General features: G+C 63.4%; 3 protein-coding genes across 4 annotated transcripts; 2 read left to right on the forward strand and 1 right to left on the reverse strand.

Moving 5' to 3' along the window:
• Positions 1-2,001: 2,001 nt before the first annotated feature.
• YJU2 (YJU2 splicing factor homolog) lies at positions 2,002-8,332 on the forward strand. Of its 2 annotated transcripts, none has more exons than XM_074927928.1 (8): positions 2,002-2,108; positions 2,614-2,714; positions 3,033-3,177; positions 3,518-3,652; positions 4,007-4,188; positions 4,947-5,067; positions 6,047-6,224; positions 7,352-8,332. In XM_074927928.1, exons 1-8 carry the CDS (start codon positions 2,085-2,087, stop codon positions 7,423-7,425), a joined length of 960 nt encoding a protein of 319 aa, XP_074784029.1. In that variant the 5' UTR covers positions 2,002-2,084; the 3' UTR covers positions 7,426-8,332. The 2 variants fall into 2 exon arrangements, with proteins under 2 accessions (XP_074784029.1, XP_074784028.1); XM_074927927.1 differs by having other exon boundaries at positions 6,047-6,212; positions 7,337-8,331.
• A 1,194-nt stretch (positions 8,333-9,526) lies between these two features.
• On the forward strand, positions 9,527-12,574 carry SHD (Src homology 2 domain containing transforming protein D). The gene is made up of 6 exons (XM_074928035.1): positions 9,527-9,875; positions 10,445-10,535; positions 10,655-10,867; positions 11,112-11,250; positions 11,966-12,085; positions 12,301-12,574. The coding sequence occupies exons 1-6, from the start codon at positions 9,642-9,644 to the stop codon at positions 12,485-12,487; spliced, it is 984 nt and encodes a 327-aa protein (XP_074784136.1). The 5' UTR covers positions 9,527-9,641; the 3' UTR covers positions 12,488-12,574.
• A 603-nt stretch (positions 12,575-13,177) lies between these two features.
• TMIGD2 (transmembrane and immunoglobulin domain containing 2) lies at positions 13,178-15,106 on the reverse strand. The gene is made up of 5 exons (XM_074928172.1): positions 14,982-15,106; positions 14,164-14,520; positions 13,933-13,956; positions 13,737-13,829; positions 13,178-13,395 (listed from the first exon to the last, which is right to left on the reverse strand). Exons 1-5 carry the CDS (start codon positions 15,016-15,018, stop codon positions 13,253-13,255), a joined length of 654 nt encoding a protein of 217 aa, XP_074784273.1. The 5' UTR covers positions 15,019-15,106; the 3' UTR covers positions 13,178-13,252.
• Positions 15,107-15,459: the final 353 nt, after the last annotated feature.

Genomic DNA, 15,459 nt, shown 5'->3' on the forward strand with positions numbered 1-15,459 from the left:
GCTGCGCGCGGGGCACGCCGGGACGGGGGCCGGGTGGCGACGGCGCCTGGCGGCGCTGCGCATGCGCACTGCCGCACTCGCTTCCCGCGCAGCGCTGGCGGCGCCCGAGAGCCGCGCCCGCTCCTGCGGCCTGAGGGGACCCAGGGGAGACGTGTCTACCCTGTCCCCGCCGGCGAGGTAGGGCGGGCCCTATTATCAGGATTACATAGCACACTGCTGCTGAGGGACCTTGGGCAGGATTAGAGCACTTACCGCCATGCATCACCTTACGCACACACACTATTTCCCTCAAGCTAAACCCTCCAGTTCTGTGGTGTCCCCTTGCACCAAGAGGGTTGTGCCCAGAGGGCTCCTTTCTGCCTTCCAGACTGGCAGTCTCCTGTTCCATGATGCCAAACTCGGCCTTGTACTCCAGACAGCTCCTGTGTGGGCCACACAGAGCTCCTGGGGGTGGCTCAAATGTCAAAACGGGGGTCCCAGGCTGGGCAGAGGCCACACAGAGCTCTGGGGCACAAGGGGAGCCCAGGAGCAGGTTGTGAGAGGCCTCGAGGAATGCTGAAGGGGCACAAGGAAGTTTGGGGAGACTAAGGAAGGACTCGGACATCCTCGGTGACATAGAAAGGAAAAAGACTGTTTGGAGGCATAAAGAAGGGTTGTGAGGGAAGCAGGGGTGCCCTGAGGGGGCATGGGAGGGCCATGGGGCACAAGGAGGATCTCTTTGCGATGGGCCTAGGGAGGCCTTGAGGGGTAAAAGGCAGCTCAGAGAACTAACGGGGTCCTTGGGGTGGGATGGGAGGGAAAAGGGAAGTCTAAGGCAGAGACAACTCCTCCCAGCTGCCCCATGCCACAGCACTCCCGATGTGATACCTGATGGCATCTCCCCCAGCAGGTCACACAGGAGAGGCCATTCCTCCCACATCCAGGAGGTCTGAAGGGGCTCTGGCTGCAGCCACAACCTCCCCTGTGGCCCCAGGGCTGACCCAGGGGGCTGAGGAACCTTGGGGTGCTGCAGGAGCCCCACGATGAGTAACCCCCTCCCCGGGGCAGCCTGTGGAGGCACTTTTTACTGAGTGCAAAGGCACAGAGACATGAGTTAAATTAATAAAGCAATTGTTTATTAATTAATGCCTACACACAACACCCAGGAGTGAACCTGTCACCCGAGGAGCTATTACCAATGATCAGCCTGGTAGGGAAGGGCCAGCTCCTGCTCCTGCTTGTGATGCGGCAAGAAACAAAGGACCTGCCAGCCTCCCCCCTGCCCTCTCCCTCAGGGATAGGATTCAGCACTGGTATTTGAGAGGAAAACCACCCCGTTTTCACCCACCTGTACTTCTTCCTAACCTCCAGAACAGAGCCCTGCAGGAAATTTTCACAGCTCACAGCTCATTTTTTACAAAATACAGTGATAAACTCTTAACCCCCGAGTAAGAAACCATACACTACAAACTCAGAACAACGAACCATAAGTGAAGGACTCCAAATCCTCACTTTTAAAGCAAGAAACACCAAAGCACACACAAGCAGAGAAGCAGCGGAGTTTCCCTTCACTTGGAAGCACAGAGCACTTCCACTGAACCTACCTGCAACACCAAAAGCACTAATATATCTGCGTTAGGGATAATTTTTTTTTTTCCCCCACCCCAACGACTGACAAGAAAACGCCTCACAGAACAAACTACTGCAGCTGGGGGAATAGTTCATATACAAAACAGACTCTTTTTTAGCCCATTCCTGACACGATGAACATCAGTCGTCGGAACGCTGGGCCTGCACCTCGTATCGCGCTGAGGAAGCCGAGCCCCAGCTCCCCGCTGCCCCCCCAGGACCAGCCCGGGCGCGGGGCAGAACCGGTGGAACCTTTCATCGGGTTGCGGAGACCGGCGGACGCTCGGCGTCACGGCGGAGGTGGGAAGGGAGCCCTGACAGACAGACAGCAGAGACAGCCAGTAGCAGGCGACAACCCGCCGGGCGGCTCTCGTCTCACCAATGAGCGGCGGAGGAGGGCGGGACTTCCCGGAAGTGGGTAGCGGTGCTGGGGGCAGCTGTGGGCTGGCACCGGTGTCTGAGTGGGGGTCGCAGCTATGTCGGAGCGGAAGGTGTTGAACGTGAGTTGGGGGGGGGGGTCTGGGGGGTCCCCAGGCCGGGGCTGGCCCTGGGGAGGGTTCCCTGATCGCTGCGGTTGGGCCTCAGACCGGGGGTGCTGGGCAGTCCGCGCTCGGCTGGGGCGTCCTGAGGCGGAGAGGGGTCTCCGAGGGGACTCGGAGGCTGGGAGGGGGGCGGTTGGGGCGGGGATCCCCACACTGGGGCTCCTGGCAGCGCTTGGAGGGGGCTGGCGGGGACAAGAGGGTTAGGCCCTAAAATCACGCTGGGGGGGGCCTGAGGCCCTGGATGTACAGACACACACACCCCGGTTCCTGGCTCTGGCGGGCAGTGGTGGACGGGCCGCTTGGCCCCTGAGAGCGTACCTGGCTAGTAGGGGCATGCTGGCTCCTGCTGCGTGGAGCTGCTGCCTGCGGCTGGTACAGCAGCCGGGAGCCTGCCAACCACTGTTCTCGCTGCTCTGAGTGACTCCATGCCCAGCACACGCATGTCTCTGCTCTGTCTCTGTAGAAATACTACCCGCCGGACTTCGATCCTGCTAAGATCCCAAAGCTCAAACTCCCAAAGGACCGACAGTATGTGGTGCGGCTCATGGCCCCCTTCAACATGCGGTAAGAGGGGCTGTACCGGTCAGCAGGAGACAGAGGTGGAAGAGAGGAGTTTGCTTGGGTATTTTGTCACCTCCATATGCTGCAGGGGAGCTGCTGCCAGCAGCCGTTAGAGGTGGCACAGACCGCGAGAAAAGGGGCGAGGGAGAGGGAAGAGATGCTGTGGGTGATTTTGAGGTTGTTTGAAGAGTAGGGACTGGATTTCCAAAGGTGAAAATAACCATCACTGAGCTGACATGGCTTGAAAATCACTTGGATTTTTATTGGTCTGTTTCTTCCCCTTTTTTGACATGTTATGGACTTCTCTTTCTCCTTTTCTAGATGCAAGACATGTGGTGAATACATCTATAAAGGGAAGAAGTTTAATGCCCGTAAGGAGACTGTTCAGAATGAGGTGTACCTGGGACTTCCCATCTTCCGCTTCTACATCAAGTGCACGCGTTGCCTGGCAGAGATCACTTTCAAGGTGAACTATGTTTGGTACTTTCTGTGCTCTCACTTTCTGGGGAGGTTGTGCCGTCCATGGACGTTACTGGGTGCTGGCCCAATGGCGAAGGGCTGTCCCAGCAAAGAGTCTTGAGTGTGTGCTTTTTGCTATATCTTCCCTTATGATGGCAGTTTATAGTTCTGAAGTCTCGCCCATCTGTGGGTGGGCTGCAACAGCACATCGAAGGCCATGGGTGATTGTCTGCCCTGTAATGTGAATGATATTGGAAAACATTTACGTGCGGCTCTGGAAGTGGCCACAGGATGGCTGAAGCAGAATTGCCCCAGTACAATGATTTTGCTGCTTGTTTCTTCCTTAGACAGACCCTGAGAACACAGACTACACCATGGAGCATGGTGCCACACGCAACTTCCAAGCTGAGAAACTATTGGAGGAAGAGGAGAAAAGAATGCAGAAGGAGAGGGAAGAGGAAGAGCTCAACAATCCCATGAAGGTATGAGAACGTGACCTTCTCTGCAGATGGCAAACCTCTCTCCTGCACTGGCTAGCTTTCCCCAGTGAAGCAGGTGACTTCGTAGCCATTGTCTTAGTTCTTCAGGCTCCCAAGGTATTGCTGTGCTCTGGACAGGCAGGGGACAACCCTCTGCTCACAGGAGGTTTCATCCCGTGTTGGAACTTGTGACAGGCTACATCTTGCCCTAGTTTTTCCTGTCCTATTAAGACCCAAAAATGGGGATGGTGATGATCCTCTTAGTGCTTCCTGCCCTGCACTGGGGGGGAGGCAGTGCTGGAGATTGCTGGCAGGCTCTGCTGCCTCACATAAGCCCGATTTGCCTCTGGTCACCAGGTCCTGGAGAACCGAACCAAGGACTCCAAACTGGAGATGGAAGTTCTGGAGAACCTGCAGGAGCTGAAGGAACTCAACCAGCGCCAGGCAAATGTGGACTTTGAGGCCATGCTGAAGCAGTACAAGGAATATGAGGAGGAGCAGAAGCGCAAGGAACAAGAGGAGGATGAGCAAGAGATGAAGTGAGTGAGCATAAAGCATTCACAGGAGTGTGAAACCAGCCCTGGCCCTTTCCTCAGCACCCTGAGAACACTGAGGTTCAGTTCAGGGACAATTAATTTAATTTTTTCCCACCCCAAAGACTGACAAGAAAATGCCTCACAGAACAAAGGCCAATTGCTGCAGCTGGGGGAATAGTTCATATACAAACCAGACTATTTTTTAGCTTGTTTCTGACATGATGAACATCAGTCGTTGGAGCACTGGGCCTGCCCAGGGCCCGCACCGCGCTTTGCTCTGAGGAACCTGAACCCCAGCTCCCTGCAGCTCACACTCCCTGTGCTGCCCTGGGCTCCCCCAGCCCCAGCCCGGGGAGGTCATGTGAGTTGTGTAGGTGGGATGTAGTCCTGAGCGGGCTGTAAGGAGACTGGGGACAGTTTGTTATGGCAGAGTGTTTAGGGCAGTGGAGGTGAGGGGTTTTGATGTCACTGGTGGGAAGATCTGGGCTGCTGCAGGGGCCTGACTCCCCCTGACAAGTGTCCTCCCATGGAGAGTTTCTGCACCTGACTGAGGCTGCAGATCCCAGTGCTATCACCTTTGGGCACTGCTTGACCGTGACTTCTTAAAAAGCACCTGAGAAGGTGGATCCCATTGCAGTGCTACTGAACTGCAGCTCCCCTTACAGCAAAGAGCGCAGGCATGGCGCGGGGCCGGCGCTGCTTGGCGTGGCGGTGGAAGGCAGCCAGCTCTAACCCTCTGTGCGTGGCCTCTCTCCTTGCAGAGCTATGCTGGAGGAGGCCCAGAACCGGCGCCTGCTGGTAGACTCCGACTCTGACGAAGAGTCTGCAAAATCATGCACGAAACCTGTGGCGAAAATTAAACCTACGGACATCTTGCAGGAGGTGAGTGGGGGGGCAGAGACTCTTCCACCCACCGCACCTCTTCCCCCAGACCAAACCCGCTGTCCTGGGCTGCGTGTTGCCTGTTTTGTCCCTGCTCTGTGTGACGCTGAAGCCCTAATTCCTGTCACGCATGAGCAGCTTAGAAAGCCTGTGTCCCTGTGCGCTGGGCTGAAAGGAGATGGGGATCAGTTGGTGATTTTAGACTGCCTGTGCTGACAAAGCCTGGGCGGGAGCTGCCCCTGTCCTCGCTCAGGACGTGGCTTCCCTTTCAGTTTGAAAAGGACAGGCTCGCCTGTGTCTTGGTCATACTTAAGGCATGATTTCAGCACTCTGAACATTACAGCAATGAAACCACTGCCTGGGACAGCCTCTCCTTTGCTTCTGTTTTGTCCGTGTTGGAGACATGCAGAACAAAAGAGCTTTCAGTGCCCGGCTTGCAAGGGAGGGATTATCCCCACAGACAGGCCCATGCACTGCTGCTCTCCGATGTCAATCCGTGTCTGCAGGGACCTCTGTCCGCTTGGATGAATCAAAGCTGCCATGTCTCTAAGCCGGCCTGGGGTTAATCTGAGCGATGTTCCCTGGCCCGGCACTAATCCTCATGCCTGGGGGAGTTTGATTCAGTGGCTGGACCACCTGCAGGCACGCAGTCCTGCCTGGGCAGAGGTTGTGCAGCCCTGTGGCATGCATCTGGCTCCTTAATGTCCCAGGGCTAGCCTGCGGCCCTGCAAGGCTGGATTTAAGCCACAGGCAGCAGGACATTTGTTTCCAAGGGCTGTTTTGCAGCCATTTAGATCCATATCCCTGTTGTTTGTCTAGCTTGTGCCAGCTGCTGCGGGGGAGAGTACCCTCCTTGGCCGCTCCGAGCAGCTATCCTCATGTTTCTTGCTCTTTGTGCTGCTGTTCTTACCACTCCTCCTTCTCCCTCCACCCCCCCTCCAAGGCCAGGGCACCCTAACACCCCTGCTCTACTCTGCAGGAGCCTCAGCCCCCGTGTAAGAAGCTGAAGACTGAGACCTGGGAACGGAGCGTGGGCAAACTGAACACCAAGTCCCAGCTGGCCGGGCTGGTCACAGTGAGGAAGCAGAAGCCGGGTCCTGCCCTGGCTAACGGGACAGAGAACCATGGCACCACGGCCAACACCGGTAACTGCCCATGTGGGGATGGGGTGGCCTGAGCTGGGTCGTCAGGGAGGGGTCTGGCAGCACCCAAGTGCTGTTTAGCTCTGTCTTCAGAGCCTGAATGCTCTCAGGTCAGGTCCTTGTTGTGGGACAGATTGAGCCATGATGGTGTCAGAGCAGGGGGTCGTCCCTGTTTCCAGATATCCTGATAGGGGAGAGGTTCCTCCCTGGCCCTTGGGGTTAAGCCAAGGCCTTGAAGACAGACTGTCAGGGCCAGAAGCTTCAAAACAGCGTCTCAGTGCACAGATACTATTCTGGGAACCATCACGACAGCAAGATAGAAATGTGAAAACAAGAAAATTGCTTTGGTTTGGAGCCTGATTAGAAAACCTGCCAAACTATCAGAGTTTGGAAGCTTTAGAGAAGTGGTGAAAACAAGCAGAAAGGCTTTCCAGCACCTCATCCTTCACTGCTGCAGGAAGTCAGGTCCAAGAGGACCCATGGATTTGGGGAACGAGCTGATAAACTGGTAGATTCTGGGCTGATTGGTCCTAGCCTTTGGCTTAATAAATCCCTCTGCCCTCATGGGATCCCTGGGGAAGGACAGCTCTCGTAGTTGCCCCATTTTGAATCTGCTTTCCCCAGCCACCTGCTCCTGGCTGCTGGCAGGGTCTGTTCAGCCAAACGATGCTGGAGGAGCTGCCCGTCATTCAGGAACTCGGGGCTCGCTGCCCATGACGCTGCCTCATGCTCACAGCTGGCAGCTCGCGTGGCCGGAGCCGAGAGCCGGCTCCTCTCTTCCTTTCCAGTGGCTCAAATCTCCTGGGGGGTTGCGGAGGGAGAAGGGGGTTTTACAGACCTTGGGCCAACCTTGCTGCTTCTTCCTCTTGCCGCAAGGCGGAAGCAGGAGGCTCCAGCCGAGGGGGTGTGGGGTCTCCTTGTCCACCCGATTTAACCTTGCTGTCCTCAGCAAGATTCAGGCTGGGGGGACGAGACACCGGCTCAGGCTCCAGCTCTGACTGCCTCGTCTTCAGCTGCGAGCATCCAGAGCAGCGAGGGAGGTTTGTGTTTCTGCGTGAGCCGGTGGGGTTTGCCCACAACGGCTAGGGCCATACCTGATGGGGTTTCCTCTCTCGCTTGGCTTCCAGGCTCATTTCCCACAGCAACGGGCACCACATCCTCCTCCCTCGGCTTGTTGGGGGCGTATTCAGACAGCGAGGACAGCGCGAGTGACTGATGAGTGACTGCATGGGGATGGCGGGCCTGTCCCCTGCTCCCAGCTGTGACAGCAGCTGCTCTCCAGAGCCCCACGCAGAGCTGGCCTCGCAGCCGCCAGGGCTTCCAGGCCATCTGGAGTCCCAGCATCTTCACCTGCCCGCCCTGGGGTGTGTGTCCATCCTCCAAGAGGGACGAGGCCCCAGCCACCCTCGCTGCCAGCAACTGGGACCCAGATGAGCCAGTTGAGAAGTCGGCTTCCTTGGAGGAGGAGGAGGAGGGTATCACTGCTGCGTTGCAGCCAGAGGAAAGGCTCTGCCCAAACCCAGCTTCCAGCCAGCCCCGGGAGCACGGTGTGTCCCAGCCCTGCACCCAGAACGTGTTCGGCAGCGCAGGGGGCGGCTGGGACTCTTCAGTCTCTCGGATCTGGTGGTGCCCGCTGCCCTCATCCCGCGCTGATCACACCTGGCTCTGGGTCTGGGATGTGCTGACACTCCTGCGGCAATAAATGCACCTCGGGGGCCTTCCCTCCTCCCCTGCGTCCCCACAGGGAGTGGGGGGAAGGCAGGACCTCAGCACCCCTCTTTTGCCCCGGGAGGACCTGCCACTACCACCTCTCTGGCCCTGGGTGTCTCCTGACCCCCCACCTTTGTGGTATGAGCCCAAATCCCCCCCTGTTGTTTTGCTGTCAGAGGTGACACGTTCAGCAGCACAAACCCAGGGGAGGGGGGGGCTCGTCTGGCCCCACACTGCAGGGACAGGGCTGTCCTGGCTGGGCTGCCACCCGCCTCCTTCCCCTGCCCCACTCCTCCCACGCCATCCCCCGCAGTTGGTGACAAACCCTCCCCGCTGTTCTGAGAGCAACGGGGTTTGCTCGGTGTGCCGGCGGCCGCGACCCCGCAATAAATGGGCTGTGTCAGAGCCAGTTGCTTCTTCATCTTCCCAGAACCGTCATTTGTACACGGGCAGGGGGTCCTGCCCGCATGGGACTGGCAGGGGCAGCCCCAGGGACCCCCACCCCGATGATACAGGTCCACAGAAGGACTGAGCCACCCTGGGGTGACCCCCAACCCCATCTGGAGCTCTTCCTCCTCACCTACATCTCTTAATTTCCTCCTTATCAAGGCACCCGCTTCTAATTGACGATCAGCTTCTCGCTAATTAACCTACTCTCTGAGCCTCACAAATGGCATGGGCTGCTGGGCCAGGGGCTCGTGGGGTGATTCTGAAAGCTGGGGAGAACTGGCAGCTCCCCCCCCCCTCCAGTCCCAATTAGCATTCCTCTCACGTGCGTTGTAATTAGCCTCTTCAAATATTAATGCTGGATATCGGGCTCAGCCCTGGGGTTTGTGTTGGATGGGGGCTGGCAGGAGCCACTCTGTGGGGCTGGCAAAGCTGGGGGGCCCCTGGCCATGCTGTCATCCCCCCCCCTCTGCTGTGTCCTGCTCCCACACTTGTGCCCCCCCCCCAGGTCCCTGCACCCCCCAGCACCAGGCCAGGATCCCTGGAGAGGGACCTTTGTTCTGGGAAGAGACAATACAAGGAGCCCAGTCGGGCATTGCTGGGGGGTCCCCAGCCCTCCTGCCCCCCCAGTGTGGTCCCTGAGGCTCCCCCCAAACCCCCAAGCAGAGGGCGAGGCAGGGTGCTCCCTGCCCCACGACATGAGCTCCCTGGGGTGGTGTGGGTGACCCTGCAGCTGGGGGGGCTCCATGTTCACCCCCCCAGACCCCCAAAGCCCCCGGGCTCAGCCCCCCCCCGCGCTTTCCCTGTGTCCCGACCGCCCCCCCAGGGGCAGCCCGGGGGGTCCCCTACAGACAATGTGCCACCCGCCGGTGCGGGGGTGTCCTGGTGCTCCCCCACTGTCACACGGAGCGGGGGGAGGCGTCCCGGTGTCACTTGGGGGTCCCGGTGACTCCCATCACCGCAGGGCGGGGGGGGGGGGGGGGGGGGCAGCTTTCCCCTCCCGGTGCCCCCCGCGGGGCTGCCGGCGCGTCCCCCTTATTGTCCCCGCGGGGTCTCGGTCCTCCCTCCCCGATCCCCCCTCCGCAGGTCTCGGCCCCCACCCCACCCCGTGCCGGTGCCCCCCCTCGGCGAGGCGGGCGCGGGGTGGGGGGTGGGGGGGGCCGGGGGCTCCGGTCCGCGCCGCGCGCGGCGGCGACACAAAGCGGCTCCCGGCGGCGGCGGTGGCGGCGGGGGGGTCCCGGTGCGGCCGCGGTCCCGGTGCCGGGCGGCCCCGCCATGGCCAAGTGGCTCCGGGAGTACCTGGGCCGGGGGGCCCGGCGCTCCCCCCCCCGCCCGCCCCAACCCGACTACAGCGGCGGCGGCGAGCGCCGCCCCACCGGCACCGGGAGCGGGCCCCCCCCCGCCGCTCCCCCCGGCGCTGCCCTCCGCGGCCCCGCTGCCTCCCCTCGGCACCGGCTGGTGCGGGTGGGGGGCGCGGGGCCGGGGGGCGGCCCCCGCCGGCTGGAGCAGGTAGGAGCGGGGGACACCGGGGGACAGCGGCGGGGGGGGGTGGGCAAGACCCGGAGGGAAACGCGGGCACCGGGGGAGCGCGGTGAAAAGACGGAGGGGGGGGGGGCTGGGGAGAGGAACCGGGGGGCACCGGGGAGCAGGATCCAGAGAAACGGGGTCGGGGGGGGACAGGAGAGGTGTGAATGGGGCAGAGGGGACAGACGGGGGAGCAAGGCCCGGAGACTGCGGGGGGGGGAGATGGGGAACAGGGGGTGGGAGAAGGACTGGGGGTACGGTGGGGGTCTGGGGAAGCGGGGAGAGCTAAAGGATCTCGGGGGGGCAGTGGGGCACCTGGGGAGGACCTGGGGTCACTGGGAGAGGGAACTGGGGGGAGCGCTGGGGGTGGTGGAGTCACTGGGAGAGGGGTCGGGGGACAAAGGGACCGGGGGGGGGGGAGTGTGGAGAGGGCTGGGGACACCCGTATCAGGGACCTGGGGGAGCCTGCAGGGTTCCGGGGAGGCGCCCCAGGGATTGGGGACCGGGGGGGTGTGCAGTGGGGGTCCCATCCCACCCAGGACACCCACCCGCAGGGCCCCGGCGAGAGCGAGTACTCGGAGCCCTTCGAGGGGGAGCAGGACCCAGCGCCCGAGGGTGGCTGCGAGGAGCCCGGCGAGGCCGCAGGTGGGTGACACCCTGAGCACCCCCCCCACGCCAGCCCCCAGCCCCACGGGGGTCCCGCGGCCAGGCTGCCTCCTCCCGGCCCGGCCCCGTCACCTCTCCCAGCCCCTCCTTGTCCCCAGGGTGCCCGCGGCAGAGCGAGGGCCGGCGGGCCAGGCCGCGGCGGGGACCCCAACTCTACGACACCCCCTCTGAGGAGTGGGAGACGGCAGGGGAGGGCCCTGGGGTGGCGGCCGCCCGGGAGAGCCGCCTGCCCCGCGACGACGAGCGCCCGGCCGACGAGTACGACCAGCCCTGGGAGTGGAAGAAGGATCATATCTCGCGGGCGTTCGCAGGTGACGGCATCCCAGGGGACTGGGTGCCACCCTGGAGTCCCCCAACCCCGTGTCCCTCAGCCACTCCTGCCCCCCCAACGTCCCCCAGCACCCCTGGGGCCCACCCCTTGGGGACAGAGCCGTGGTGGTGGGGACATCTGGGATGTTCCTTTGTGGTCCGGCACTGAGAGGTGCCCCCCAGCAGTAGGCAGGGGTGTTGGGACCCTGCGGTGGGGTGACACCCCCCCGTACTTTGCCCCCACAGTGCAGTTTGAGAGCCCCGAGCGCTCCCCCAGCCTGTCCCGGCAGCTGCCACGGCCCCCCCGGCCCCCCACAGGCGCCAGGCCGAGCTGCCCCCCCAGCCCCAGGCACGTGGACACCTCGCTGCCCCTGGAGAAGCAGACGTGAGTCTGGGGGGTCCCTCCTCCCTGGGGTGCTAGCAACATCCCGGCCACACCTTGTGGCACCGAGGCAGCCCTCTGGGGTGGGGGGTCCCCTACGAATGCGTCCCTATGGTATTGGGTGTCCTATGGCATGGGTGTGTCCCCATGGGGTGTAGGGTGCCCCATGGCATGGATGGTCCCTTTGACATGGCTGGGTGCTCCATGGCATGGATGGGTGCCCATGGGATGTAGAGTGCCCCATGGCATGGGTGGGTGCCCATAGTGTGAAGGGTGCCCCATGGTATGGATGGTCCCTTTGACGTGGTTGGGTGTCCCATGGCATGGGGGGGTGCTCATGGGGTGGAGGGTGCCCATGGGGTGTAGGGTGCCCTATGGTATGGATGGGTGTCCATGGGGTGTAGGGTGCTCCACGGCATGGATAGGTACCCGTGGGATGGAGGGTGCTCCATGGCATAGACAGTCCTCATGGCATGGGTGGTCCCTTTGCCATGGTTGGTTGCCCCACGCCATAGTTGGTCTCCATGATGTAGAAGGTGCCCTGTGGCGCAGATGGGTCCCCGTGGGGCGGGTGGGTCCTCATGCTGCAGAGGCTGCCCCACGTTGCTGATGGGTCCAAGTGGTTGAGATGGTGCCCCACAGCATGGAGGGTGCCCTGGGGTCCCAGTGCTGTGTTGGCAGGGTGCCACATGCCGGGGTGACACGTGCCACCGCACAGGTGGTACCACGGCCCCATCGGGCGGGCGGGCGCCGAGACGCTGCTGGCGCTGTGCCGCGAGGGCAGCTTCCTGGTGCGGGACTGCGAGACCAGCCCCGACGACTACTCGCTCTCGCTCAGGTGAGCGTGGGGCTGGGGGACACACACACACGGAAACAACCCCAGGGGACAACCCAGGCATGGGGGGGAGGCGGGTCACACCGGGGTGCCCAGGCAGAGAGGCTGGACTGCCTACGTGATGCCGGCGTGTGTTTGCGTGTTCCCCCGTGACCCATGTTGACATGCACACGCGTGCAAGGGTGGCCAGTGCCTCAGTTTCCCCTCCCCGCCTGCAGGAGCAGCCATGGCTTCGTGCACGTGAAGCTCACGCGGACGCGGGAGCAACACTTCGTGCTTGGCCGCGCCGGGGCCGCCTTCCCCTCGGTGCCCGAGGCCGTGCGGCACTACACGGCGCGGGCGCTGCCCGTCCGCGGCGCCCGACACCTCTCCCTGCTCTACCCCGTGGCTGTGCAGCCCCTGTGAGCCCCGCGCTGCTGGGGACCCCCCCAGCTGTGCCCCTTCCCCTACTCCCCCAGCCCCGCAGCGAAGCACCCCCATTAAAACCCAACGTGCAGCCCCTGCCCGCGTGTGCTCGGCGATATGTGGGCACGGCGACGCTCTGGTCCCTCTTGGGGCTCAACTCTATGGTCAGGCTGAGGGAAGGTTTGGTGGCCCGGACACTGGTTCCATCCTGGTCCCACCATGTGGGCTCCCCTCTCCCAGCCCCCCCCCCCCCCCAAGGAGCCCAGGGCAAGGGGGGTGTCCGGACGCGGCCCCCCTGTCACCACAGCACTTGGCCTTGGGGAAAAAACATGGGGGTGACGCTGCTGGGGGTCAGCCGCTATCATCCACCCGTGTGGGGGGTGGGCTGATGGCACCGGCCCCCCCCGGGGGGATCCATGGCGGGGGGAGCTGGTGTTTCCTGCACAGTCGGTGCAGCCCTCAGTGCCAGAACGAAACGAGGCCACAGGACCGCAGAGGGGCTGCCCTGAAATGGGGGGGGGACACACAGGAGTCTGCTGCCTCCCAGCTGGGCGCTGCCCCCCCCGGCCCGGCACACCAGGCACGAGCTGCCGACGCTCGGTGCTCGGGGGGGGGGACACCGGATGCCGTGGGGTGGGTGCTGCGGGCGCCGCACGGAAAGACAACGAACAGGGTGGCAGGATGCTGCAAAGCAGGTTTAGTGGGGGGGTTCTTGCAGAAGGAGCTGGGGGGGTGCCTCCATCAGCAGCACATCGGCTGCAACTCTCAGGGCTGAGGGGTGACAGGGGGGGCCCGTGCACGCTGCAGCCCCCCCTGGTATGGGTTGCTTTCCATCACCGTGAGGGGTGGCAACAACTTCTTGGGGGCCCGCACCGAGGGGGCCATCACGTTCATGTAGATGATGGCGTCTGGGGGGGCACTGGGTGTTGGGGGGGCACAGAGCTGGGCATGGCCAGCCCTGGCCCCCAAGGCGTGGTGGCTGGCACAGCTGGGGGACCCCCGGGGGGACCCATTGGGTGCCCCCAGCCCCGGGAGGGGCCTGGGGTGAGCCCCAATGGGAGGGAGGGAGGGAGGGGGGGGGGGGACAGGCACGGGGGTATTTGGGCACAGGGGTATGGGGGGCAGGTGGGCGTGGGGGTACATGGGGGGGGAGCGGGTATTTGGGCATGGGGTAGGGGAGGCAGAGAGGTACAGGGGCAAATGGGGAGGGGGTATTTGGGGTATTTGGGGTATTTGGGGAGGGGGTTACCTGAGTTCCTGCGCCAGCACCAGTGGCTGAGGATGGCCAGTCCCACGAGCAGGGCTGTGCCCCCCAGGGCCCCCACCAGGCCCCACACCAGCCCTGCAGGCACACGCAGCTGGGGCCACCTCCTCGTCACCGCTGGCAACCGAGCAGGTTGGCGCTGGGATGGAGGGGACAGCGGGGACAGCGGGGACACACTTACCCACCCGACGTCCTCCATCAGCTGCTGCTGGTGAGGGGAAAGCGGTCAGGGGTGTCCCTGTCCCCATCCCTGTCCCCGTCCCTGTCCTTCCTGCACTGTGATCACCCCAAACCCACCAGGCATCTCCCGCTGGGGACCCCATCATCCCCCACCATGGCGCCATGTCCCAGGGACCCCACTAAGGCCCCCCCCCGCACCCCGCCCCTGCCGGGACAAGGCCCCCCCGGGTACCTGTGCTGACGCTGAGCTGGGTGCCGTTGCCGGTGGCCATGTCGTGGCGGGGGATCTCGAGGGTGACCTGGCAGAGGTAGCGCCCGGTGTCGTCCCCCCGCGCCTGGCTGAGGCTGAGGGTGGCCCGGGGGGGGTGCCAGGCCAGGTGGAAGCCGGGGGTGCAGGGGGCCAGGGAGGTGAGGGTGGTGGGGCTCAGGCGGGCAGCACACAGCACCTTGTACCCCACGTCCTTCACCCACTCCAGCCGGAGCATATCCCAGGGCTCGGCCACCAGCACCTCGCACCCCAGGGCCACCTCGTCACCTGCCATCACCCGCATCTCCTCTGGGTCCTGGCTCACCCGCAGGGCACCAACTGCTGGGAACAGCAACGGGGTCACAGGGGGGCTGTCACCCCCCACCCCAGGAGTCCCCAGGGCCCCCCATGGGGCTGAGGGTGCTGGGGCACCCCAGGGACTGGGAGCCAGGCCTGCATGTCCTCCCTCACCGTTGCTTCTGGCCACACACAGCTCTGAATGTCCCTCTGTCTCCATCCTGTCCCCTCCCCCTGTCTGTCCATCTGTCCCCGCTGCCTCTTTCCTGCCCCCCCCAACCATGTCACCCACCTCTCTCCATCCACCCATCCCCACCCTGTCCCCACGTCTGTCCCTCCCTCTGTGTCCCCAACCCCTCTCCAGTCCCTCCTGATGTCCCCAACAGCCCCCCTGTCCCGGTGATCACGCCCCTGTGAGCCAGCCTGAGCTCCCCACCCCCACCCCCCCCCCGGGACCCAGGCACTGTCCCCTCTGTCCCCCCAGCCAGCCCTGTCCCCCCACTCACCGCCAAGGAGGGGGATGAGGACCCTGAGCCCCCACATCCCCACACCAAAGCCAGACCAGCCACCCTGCTCTGGGGGCCCACAGCCCCGAGGGGTGTCTGTCCCCAAGCTGTCCTTGTCCCCAAAGTGCTGCTGCCCCTGAAGTCTCCTGGCCCCTCGTCACCCAGGCTGGCTCGCTGTGACGCCACGGCTTCCTGCCACCGTGCTGCGCAGCCCAGGGCAGGGGGCCGGCGGCGGGGACAGGGACGGGGACAGGGACAGGGACGGGACAGGGACAGGGATGGGGACGGGGATGGGAATGGGATGGGGACGGGGATGGGGATGGGGGACACCAAGCAAGGGCAGGGGGTGGCACCTCCTTGGGCCCCCAACCTGGGGGAAGGGTCCCAGGCCGACTCCATCTTGGCCCCGCGTGCGGGGATGTGCCACTTGGGGACCCCCGCTGGGACCCCCGGGGGGTGGACACCTGACCCCCGAGTG

Source organism: Athene noctua, chromosome 27 (assembly GCF_965140245.1).
Source record: "Athene noctua chromosome 27, bAthNoc1.hap1.1, whole genome shotgun sequence".
NCBI lineage: Eukaryota > Metazoa > Chordata > Aves > Strigiformes > Strigidae > Athene > Athene noctua.

Bases quoted from the DNA above. Each gene is read 5' to 3' on its own strand.
- YJU2 (XM_074927927.1), top strand. From the start codon at position 2,085: ATGTCGGAGCGGAAGGTGTTGAAC. The intron at 2,109-2,613 runs GTGAGTTGGGGG...CTGTCTCTGTAG, and splicing joins CGGAGCGGAAGGTGTTGAAC to AAATACTACCCGCCGGACTT. The intron at 3,653-4,006 runs GTATGAGAACGT...TCTGGTCACCAG, and splicing joins AGCTCAACAATCCCATGAAG to GTCCTGGAGAACCGAACCAA.
- SHD (XM_074928035.1), top strand. From the start codon at position 9,642: ATGGCCAAGTGGCTCCGGGAGTACCTGGGCCGGGGGGCCCGGCGCTCC. The intron at 11,251-11,965 runs GTGAGTCTGGGG...GCCACCGCACAG, and splicing joins CTGCCCCTGGAGAAGCAGAC to GTGGTACCACGGCCCCATCG. The intron at 12,086-12,300 runs GTGAGCGTGGGG...CCCCGCCTGCAG, and splicing joins GACTACTCGCTCTCGCTCAG to GAGCAGCCATGGCTTCGTGC.
- TMIGD2 (XM_074928172.1), bottom strand. From the start codon at position 15,018: ATGTGGGGGCTCAGGGTCCTCATCCCCCTCCTTGGCG. The intron at 14,521-14,981 runs GTGAGTGGGGGG...TGCTGTTCCCAG, and splicing joins CCTCATCCCCCTCCTTGGCG to CAGTTGGTGCCCTGCGGGTG. The intron at 13,957-14,163 runs GTACCCGGGGGG...CCTCACCAGCAG, and splicing joins CCAGCTCAGCGTCAGCACAG to CAGCTGATGGAGGACGTCGG.